The 10,336-nt window shown below is 43.1% G+C and overlaps 1 protein-coding gene across 10 annotated transcripts in view; it reads right to left on the minus strand.

The window, feature by feature from the left end:
• The window catches only part of S100PBP (S100P binding protein), a 47,336-nt gene that overhangs the window by 24,884 nt on the left and 12,116 nt on the right, over positions 1 to 10,336 (minus strand). For 3 of the 10 annotated variants that reach the window (XR_012381308.1, XR_012381307.1, XR_012381309.1), the window contains exons 1-4: positions 10,111 to 10,254; positions 3,826 to 3,938; positions 2,314 to 3,128; positions 1,596 to 1,684 (exon numbers count right to left, since the gene is read on the minus strand). Coding sequence is in view for 7 of the 10 variants with exons in the window: in XM_025856010.2 (XP_025711795.1) it covers positions 1,596 to 1,684; positions 2,314 to 3,126 (902 nt within the window). In the remaining 3 variants the exon portion in view is untranslated. Of the gene's footprint in view, positions 1 to 1,595; positions 1,685 to 2,313; positions 3,129 to 3,825; positions 3,939 to 6,686; positions 7,206 to 10,110; positions 10,255 to 10,336 lie in introns of those variants that run through there. The other 7 variants (XM_073902981.1, XM_025856010.2, XM_073902979.1 and 4 more) reach the window with 7 other exon arrangements.

Here is a 10,336-nt window from a genome sequence, read left to right on the forward strand (position 1 = left end):
CATATATTGCTGATCAGTTAGAACAACTAACTTTCAGAGGCAAAATAGTCTTTAAAATCCAGTGACAGAAGACAGTATTAGTAAAAAGCTGAAAAGTATGAAGGTAAAAAAAAAAGGAAGATGAGAAATAGATACAAACTCCTGTTAACAGGGCATAAGAAAGTGAAGATTACCTAGTCCCTAGAGAAAGAAAGCACTTGTTGAGTAATTCAAGGTTAATCAGGACATAGCTAACTTGACAGAGCCACAGAAAAACCGAATTAGATAAAGACCAAAAAGAACCAGCTGGATGTGGCAATTAGAATACTGGTGACCTTGGCAAGAACAACGTCTGGCCCTTGCTCATCCTGACTGCACTGATAACTGTGGAGTCAGTGGACGAGAATATTGAGATAGTAAGTACATAACTGCCCCAAGTAGCCTGACTTGGCTCCTTGGTATAATTTCCACTTTAAGTAATTCACAAAGTTTCCCTCAATTATGCAAACAAAACAAAACAAAAAACCCAAAAAACTGGGGTTAGGGACAGTAGTCAAAGGGGACGTTAGCCTTATTTTTAATATATTTAAAAAAATTTAAAGCAGTGGGGCGCCTAGGTGGCTCAGTCAGTTGTGCGTCTGCCTTTGGCTTGGGTTATGATCCCAGGGTCCTGGGATGGAGCCCTGAGTTGGGCTCCCTGCTCAGTGGTGAGTGTGCTTCTCTCTCTCCCTCTGCCTGTCGCTCCCCCTGCTTGTGTGCTCCTCTCTCTCTCTCTCTGTCAAATAAATAAATAAAATCTTAAAAAAATAAAAATAAATAAAAAATTTAAAGCAGGGGCGCCTGGGTGGCTCAGTCGTTAAGCATCTGCTTTTGGCTCAGGTCATGATCCCAGGGTCCTGGGATCGAGCCCCACATTGGGCTCCCTGCTCAGTGGGAAGCCTGCTTCTCCCTCTCCCACTACCCCCTGCTTGTGTTCCCTCTCTCGCTGTGTCTGTCAAATAAAGAAATAAAATCTTAAAAAAAATTTAATATCTGTATAATCAAAACAACTTTTTTAAATCTCATTGTAAGGAAGCCAATCTGACTCCACCTAAAAAATAGCTTTGCTAATTGAGAAGGCCCATGTAGAGACACTGCCATCTCCTGGCAACAAGAGAAGAGATTGAAAAGGTGACCCAAATCCGCAACCTCCACCATAATTTTTCCCCAAGGACAGTTGCATTCAAGTTGGGAGAGATGACAAAAGGATTTTTCTACATAATTATTTAATATTTGTGTTAAAATTATTCTAACCTCCTGTCCTGTGACCAGGCTTCCCGATGCACAGGAAAAGAAATCTTACATTTATACAGTGCTTTCACTAATATGTCTTTTTTACTCCCAAAATAACCTTGTGAGGCAGAAAAGGCATCATTAGCCTCATTTGTTGACAAACAAACTGAAGTCACAGATCATTTGACTTGCCCAAGGTCACAGAGCTACATGTTAGCGGTCCCAGAACTTAAAGTATGTTTACACCTGGCACATGCTTTTACTCCACACTAAGGGGTAACTGAGGAGGGGAAGAAAGAAATTGAAGAGAACAAATAGAAACCAGAATATTATAATACTGTTACCTTCTTTTGGCTTGCAGAACAGGAATGACTTTGCCTAGTCTTCTCTCATGGACTTTAAGCTTCCCCGAATCCTTGTCAAGAACATCCTGCTTTCGTTCAGAGCAGAAGGAAAGATAATTATAAGGAAAAAGCTGAAAACACTATTGATGGACATATTCTTTTATTCTTAATAAAGGCTACAGAGGCATATTTCTGAACCCTCCTGTGTACCAGGCACTATGACAGATACTTTAAATGAGACAGTGACTGTAATTTTAAGGAAAAGGAAGAAACCCTAAGCGGTATGCCCATTTGATAGACAGGGAATCAGGCTCAAAGAGGTTAGGTAAATTGCCCAAGATTTTTCAGCTCTTCAGTGGATGATCAGGTGCTATATGTCATTTAGCGTGGCAACCAAAGATTGAGACTTAAGCTGAAACCCAAAGAAGGGAAAAATAATAGTAAAATCATTATCTAAGTAATTATTCAATAAGTAGTAATTTAATATTATATACTAGTTACTATAAATACATTATTTCATTAATACTTACTATACTGTTAAGTATTTAGTACAATTTATAGATAAGAAATAGGACGAAACAGAGAGGCTAAATAATTTTACCAAGGTCACAGTTGTAGTCAGAATTCAACTCCCAATTTGTTTGATGAATACAAAGCTCTGCTATACAGCTTGTGAATGAAAATAATTTTTCTCTTTACATTGAAAAAGTATACTTACTTTGTTTGATGAACTGGAAACAACCGGAAACCTCACTTCACAATTTGATTTATTTGATCCATTTTTCCAGGATGACCACGTATTAGGAGTCTCTGAATGGTCCAAGATCTGAGAGAACACAGGTGTAGTTCTCTTACTGTCAGGTATGTTTTTAACAGACACAGTTTGTTCAAAGTCATTGTCTGAAGGAGAAGAGAGTGGGGGCACACCCCAAGCAGAATTACTGGGACTGATCCCTTCAGACTCAGTGCAGAGTTTGCTCTCCTTTGGGCTAAGACCATCTTTTCTCATCTCTTCCCCAAGGGAGGAGGGTTTTTCAGTATCTTTGGATGAATCAGTCTTGTCCTTATCAAGCACAGCATCACAAACTGTTGGATCAAATGGTGTAACAACTGTTATTTTTACAAGATTCTTTTCTAATGCAAAGTGTCTGTTTAATGGTTTAGTAGGAGTTGGTCCATGACCAACTGATGTACTTAGCTGAGGTAGTTTCAAGAGGCCAGGGGTCTCAGCTACTGGTCCCAAGCTATACAATGAATTTTTCTCTTGGGAAGTGTCAAATAGAATTTGACTCCCTTTCCCTTCCTTCTCAACACGGCTGCTATCATCTTTAAGGTCATCATCCTTCAAGAGCTCCTGAATATCTTCCTCTGTGAAACTAAAATGGCCATCATCTTCTTCTCCCTCAGACAGATCCAGCAAGGAGTCATCCAATCCATCCTCATCCAAAGAACCCCAAGAAAATGGGGTATTGTCTTTAGGCAAGAGAGAAGTTCCAGAAGACTGTTCAGAGGGCACGAGTGAGCACGTCATATCTGGAAAAATAAGAGGCAATTTCACTGAGGAACAGGAATTACCCCTATATCAACTTCAATCAGTTCTACAGTGGTGGTGTCCTGATATTTCGAATTCTTTGCACTGTGACTTGCAACATGAGAAATAATTTTAAGATATTTAACCTTACCAGGATCATAGAAATACACATTAGAACCGTGACATAATTTTCCTCCTAACAAAAGAGTGAAAATTAGGATGCCATAATATCTACGTTGATAAGGATATAGGAAATTAGCATCCTCATACACTATCAGTATAAAAGAGTGTAAGTGAGCACAATATTTTGTGGAGAATAATATGCAATACCATTTGATCCCACAATTTCAATTCTGTGAATTTTTCCTGCAGCAGTACCTATGCAAATACATTTGTAAGGATGTTCAAAGCAGCATTATTCAAAAGCGCCAAATATTGGAGACAACCTAAATGTCCATCACCAGAATTGCTCAGTGAAATCATGGTACATCCATACTATGGAATACTTTACAACTATTTAAAACATAATGAGGTAGATCAGTATATACTATCATGGAATAACATCCACAACATACAAATAAAACAAATATATATTATGTAAAATGTTTGGATTCTCACGGTGTATACTTTAAAAAAAACAAACGTATAACTTTTAAAAATAAAAAAAAAAAACTTCAATATAAGAATAGTCTTCCATACTGTGTGGAGCTGCTGGTGTGATCTCTTTGCCACGAGACCAAATGGAAAAAGGTTTCAGCTCCTGCTAGCTGTTCCTTTCAGAAGACTTGTCAAAATGATTGACTCCCACCTTCCTGCAGGCACAAAGAAAATTAGAGGATCTTCTCATCACTTTCAACTCTGCTAATTACAAAGTCAACTGTATTATGCTTTAAGGTGCTCCACCTATTAATTTTGATCTTGATTTTTTTTTTAAATACCAGAAAGTTGGATTTTGAGTCAAGAACATCAAAGAAAAACCTTTAGAGGAAAAATTATGCAACTAAGGAACTAGTTTTGTTCCTTCCAACAATTTTGTACTTTCTTAAGAGTATCATTTGCTCCAGTAAGAAGAATACTGGCTTGGGAGTACTGAGACCTTGCTTGTAGTCCTGGTTCTGTCACTAACCAGCTGTAATAATTTGGGTGAGCCACTTAACCATTTGGACTTGTTTCCTCATTTATAAAAAATGGGGACAGGATGGAGAAGAGGGACGAGGCAATGTCTAAGATTCCACCAAGATCTACAAGTTAATCATGATCACACATGCCAAAGTCTCATTTTCAACTTATACATAAATGCAAAGAACAGATCCAGAAAAATATAAACACAAAACTGATGACTGTTATAACCTATGAGGGGACAAAGAGACATGAAGGGGAGACTTCAGTGTCATTCTACTTTTCTACTTGAATATTTGTAAATTACTTATATAATTAAAACCTAGCTTTTAAACAGTCAGTGATGGACCTAATCTAAATTTAATTTTCTAGATGGGAAAGGTGATAAAAAACTTCTATTTCATGTATCATGTCAACATCTGAGAAGCTATAAAAAATGCTTAAACACTAAACTCAAGGGCGCCTGGGTGGCTCAGTTGGTTAAGCAACTGTCTTCGGCTCAGGTCATGATCCCAGGGTCCTGGGATCAAGTCCCGCATCGGACTCCCTGCTCCTTGGGAGCCTGCTTCTCCCTCTGCTTCTCTCTCATGAATAAATAAAATCTTAAAAAAAAAAAAAAAAAGAACCCCTAATCCCACAACACAAGAATCCATACAGGGCACCTGGGTGGTTCAGTTGGTTAAGCGACTACCTTCGGCTCAGGTCATGATCCTGGAGTCCCGGGATCGAGTCCCGCATCGGGCTCCCTGCTCGGCGAGGGGCCTGCTTCTCCCTCTAACCCTCCCCGCTCCCATGTACTCTCTCTCTCTCATTCTCACTCTCTCAAAATAAATAAATCTTAAAAAAAAAAACCCACTAAACTCAAAAATTTGGAAAATTCCTTATTAGCCTTCTGTGAATTTCCCCACACCCCGCTTTCCCTCCACTTCCTGAATTTTAGCTTCAGCTCATGCATTCTTTCAGAAAACATTTTCTGAGCTAATATCATCACACAGCACTGAGCAAGATAACTGGTTTCTATAGGACTTCTTAAAAAATAAAGACATGGTTTCCATCCTTAAAGAATGTATAATCCGGACACCTGGGTGGTTCAGTCAGTTAAGTGTCCAACTCTTGATCTCAGCTCAGGCCTTGATCTCACAGTTGTTGAGTTCGAGCGCCACACTGGGTTCCCAGGACCCTGGGATCATGACCTGAGCCGCAAGGCAGCCGTTTAGCTAACTGAGCCACCGAGACGCCCCTTAATGGGATTATTTTGAAGCAAGTCCCAGGCATCACATCATTTCATCTGTAAGTAACAAGGATTCCTTTTCTTTTTTTTCTAAGATTTTTTATTTATTTATTTGAGAGAGAGAGAATGAGAGATAGAGAGCATGAGAGGGAAGAGGGTCAGAGGGAGAAGCAGACTCCCTGCTGAGCAGGGAGCCCCGATGTGGGACTCGATCCCAGGACTCCAGGATCATGACCTGAACCAAAGGCAGTCGCTTAACCAACTGAGCCACCCAGGTGCCCCAATAACAAGGATTCCTTACCATAAAATATATGGTTCAGGTAACCAATTATTTTATAAATTATTTTTAAAGATTAAAAAAAATCAGTATCCAGTAAGTCCACACACTGCAACTGGCTGATATGTTTTGTATTTTAATCTATATACTCCCCATCTTTTTTTTCCCTTGCAATCTGTTAAGAGAAACAATACCATATAGTGTATGGATACATATCGTTAAATTATAAAAACTTGCATGGGAATAAGAAGCACAAAATTCAGGACAGTGGTTACCTCTGGTAGTGAAGAGGGAAGAGAAATGGCAAGCGGGCATGAGTACCTTCAATTCTATGTATAAAGTTTTATTTCTTTAAAAAAATGAACAAAAAAGACCTATAAAAAATATGGTTAAGGGGGACCTGGCTGGCTCAGTCAAGAGCCTATGACTCTTGATCTTGGAGCTGTGAGTTTGAGCCCCACATCAGGCGCAAAGAAATTACTTTAAAAATATATATATGGCAGGGTGCCTGGGTGGCTCAGCTGGTTAAGCAACCGACTCTTGATAGCAGCTCAGGTCTCGGTCTCAGGGTTGTGACTTCAAGCCCCGTGTTCGGGCTTAATAAAAATAAAGGGCAACATAATGAGACAGGGAAACCATTTTAGAAAGATTCCATTTCTGCTGTTTTTCTGCTAAGTCCTGTTTACTCATCTTCTATATTTTGCATCTGAGTAAAACAAAGAATCTATGTTGCCACTCCAAGGGGAGATAAGAAAGTTAATCATTCTCTAAGTTCCATCCTAGGCCTTAAAAACCTGGTAACATCTAAGAAGAACCAGATCCCAAACATGTTCCCAGACATTAGCTTAAAACAAACCTTGGTTGACATTGGCATCGATACCCCCTACCTTCAGTGATTTATGGAATAACACCTATTGTTCACCTTACACTCACCTTTGATCGGAGGCTTCCTCGGGTCCCTGAAGGCACATGTACCCTGGACTCCTTTCCACTATAAACCCATAACCTCAAGTGACAGAGCGACTTACTTTTCATTTTCGGAGCGTCCCAGACACTCCATCTGCTATACTCTATCACACTATTCAATGAACTCTGCTCTCACTTCCTCCTGGCTCCCATTTCATTCCTATTCTGCACAAAGCCAAGGACCCTGGTTGGCTGGTATCTGAGAGACCCCCTCTGAGTACTCGGATTCAGCCTGCCTACATCGATAAAATAAAGCTGAATGGCGTGATAATGGTATCATTATGTTACTTCCTATCCATTTTATATGCTTAGAATATTTAATAATAAAAATATTTTTAGGGGCACCTGGGTGGCTCAGTTGTTAAGCGTCTGCCGTTGGCTCAGGTCATGATCCCAGGGTTCTGGGATTGAGCCTCTTCCTGCTCGGCAGGAAGCCTGCTTCTCCCTCTCCCGCTCCCCCTGCTTGTGTTCCCTCTCTCGCTGCCTCTCTCTGTCAAATAAATAAATAAAATCTTTAAAAAAAAAATAAATAAAACTATATTTTCTTAAAGATTTTATTTATTTATTTGACAGAGAGAGAGAAAGCGAGAGCAGGAACACAAGCAGGGGGAGCGGGAGAGGGAGAAGCAGGCTTCCCTCCGAGCAGGGAGCCTGATGTGGAGCTCGATCCCAGGACCCTGGGATCATGACCTGAGCCGAAGGCAGACGCTTAACGACTGAGCCACCCAGGCGCCCAAGAAAATATAGTTTTAAATTAAGAAGTCAGTAGAGAAAGACAATGATTACATTCTGTAGTTTAAAATGTCCTCTTCTATACAACAGGGACCATCACAGTAGCAACCTCATAGTGTCGTTGCCAAAATTAAATGAGACCATGAACTAAAGCACTTCAAGTACTACAAGCACAATGTTAAAGCTCAGTAAATGGGGCGTCTGGGTGGCTCAGTTGGTTAAGCGACTGCCTTCAGCTCAGGTCATGATCCTGGAGTCCTGGGCTCGAGTCCCACATCGGGCTCCCTGCTCAGCGGGGAGCCTGCTTCTCCCTCTGACCCTCTTCCCTCTCGTGCTCTCTATCTCATTCTCTCTCTCTCAAATAAATAAATAAAATCTTAAAAAAAAAAAAAAAGGAAAAGCTCAGTAAGTAATGGCTACAGTTTCTATTTCATCCCACCATCATCACCTCCCTGACCCCTAAAGAGGTCTTAATGAAGCATAGGAATGGTAGAAAAGGATGTTAATCTAGTTGAGAACTTCCCCTAGGTGCTTGCTTGTTAGAAATTATCTAGTATACTCTAATTTCTTTTAGTTTAACCGAACATTCAACCATATTGCCACTGAGTTAATTAAAGACCAGGCTGTGTGGACATCTGAAATATCAGGCAAATCCTTTGAATTAATAGTTACTGAAGTAACAGAAGAGGGACTGAGCTAAATTCAGAGACCTCACAAGTCACTTAAAAGTCTCTGAACCTCAATTCAGATGAGAACACTCATCTGAAAAATGGGGGATGCAATTATATGCCGTTAACTTCAAATACAGATTATCATGAGGATCAAATGAGGGGATGTTTACCAAAGCACTCTAAACCTAAAAGCCCTATACTAATTAAAGTTGATATTTAATGAATTTGCAAAAGGGGGGAAATCTCAGATAAAGTTAAGGTCTAAAGTGAGTTTCCACAAGACAGCCTTAGCGCCTGTCTGCCATTCTACCATTAACTGCCTTTCTTGGCACTTGTTTTGTAACTTCCACCTAAAATGAGGATCTCTTTATTTTTAAGGAAAGAATATTTTTCCCATCTCCCAAGTCTATCTCTTAATTCCTCTGCTCCCCATCCCTCCTGTGACCCTATTCTGTCCTTCCACGTCTCTCTCATCTGTCCACCCCCTTCTTCACACTTCAGTTTACCACCCCCTCGCTCTGTTCTCTAACCACCTAGCTGCAACCTCAGGAACTGGTTCCCTTTCTATTTTTATCGTACCTAAGAAAACCTATTGCCTTAGAGCACAAAGCCTTTATTTTATTCAGGCCACTAAAATTGCAACACCAGACACAACCCTATATCCCTCTTTCAAGGTTCTAAAACCAAGACCGTTACCAAGCCAGATCTGATAGGTATGGCCAAGGGCAAAGATTATTTCCAAGGGACAGGCCTTTGATTTCCAACCTTCCCTAATAGGCAATACATGTGCTGCACACAGCACAAAAGGCACTCACTAGGCTTTATCACTCCGTAAAATGGGCCTAACACTTAAAATCAAAGTGAACTGAAATTATCTGTAAGAATTCTGCAACTTCCTTTGAAGTAAATGGAAATACTGTAGGACACAAAAACAACCTAGGGCTGGACATCTCTGCTTTAGGTTAACATTTCACTAGATATGGATTCCAGGATTCTCATTCCACAGGGGCATAGAAACTAAGTATTACTAAGCTACAGCAACAGATTTCTTTTTAAAAAGAAAATGTTTTAATTTAGACAGGATAGCTAAAGCTTGCAGCCTCTAACAAATCCACAAGAAACGAGATCAGCAGGTAGGCAATCCAATCACTTCTTTCCCCTCGCCGGGGCCCACCCTGCGGTGCCAGCTGCCTTCCCTCCCTCTCAGGAAGGAACCGGTGACACCTCCAGTCCCGAGAGCCAGAAGTAAGGGTGACCCATATCCACCCTTCGTAGGATACTGCTTGGGCTGCCCCCCGCTCTCCCCCAGAAACGCGACGGCCTCAGCACGGCATCGCCCTCGGGGCCAGGCCTTCGTACTTCCCTCCTCCCTCCCCCGAAAACATCGAGAATTCCCGCCACCCCGCGGAAGGCGGGAGAAGCGCCGGCTGCCTCCCCGCCCCTCCCCCCGCAGGGGCCAAACCAACCCCTCAACAGGCCTGCGAGATGCACCGCTCACCCGGAGGGTAGCCACCCACACCCACACCTCGGTGGGACGGAGCCCCCGCCAGCCCAAGGGGTGGGTCACCCTCTCCCTCCCCCACCCGCAAGGCGCGGCGGGAAAATCTTCTCCCTAGCAACAGCCCCCCCCAAAATGGGGTAGGGGAAGCGGCACCCCCAACCTACCTAACACACCCATCCTCCCCCACCCCCACTGGGCAGGGAGACTGACAGCACTCCCCGCCTCGCAGGTGACCCGACGGCCTCCCTCTTCCTCAGCAGGGTGAGGGGCATCTACCGCCCGCCGACGTGGAGGTGGGGCGCAGGGACACTCCCCCTCCCGCCGCCATCACCTCAGGAACGACAACCAGCCCTCTCCCAGCAGGGCGAAGGCCTCGCAACCCTTCAACGGGGTGGACGGGCATGTATGGCCCCCTGGAGAAGCAAGAGGCGCCCCCATCCCCCTCCCAGGCGGGAACGCAAACCCCCTCGTCCCTCCCGCTTTTCACCTCCGGAAGCGGGGCCGAAGCCTGGGCGAAAGACTGCGCCTCACTCCGCCCCCTGCGCCATTTTATCGCCCCCTCCCCGACCTCCCCCACCCCCAGGCAGTAGGGCCAGCGCAGGGGGGAGGGCAAACAGGCAGTGATTGGCAGGAAACCGCCCCGCCCCTCAGGGGGTTGTGCCCCGCGCAGACGCCGCAACCCCGCCCTCTGTGCCGCCTAGCCTTCCTGCTGG

Source organism: Callorhinus ursinus, unplaced genomic scaffold (assembly GCF_003265705.2).
Source record: "Callorhinus ursinus isolate GAN/ISIS: 27379988/994484 unplaced genomic scaffold, GSC_fseal_2.0 scaffold18, whole genome shotgun sequence".
NCBI lineage: Eukaryota > Metazoa > Chordata > Mammalia > Carnivora > Otariidae > Callorhinus > Callorhinus ursinus.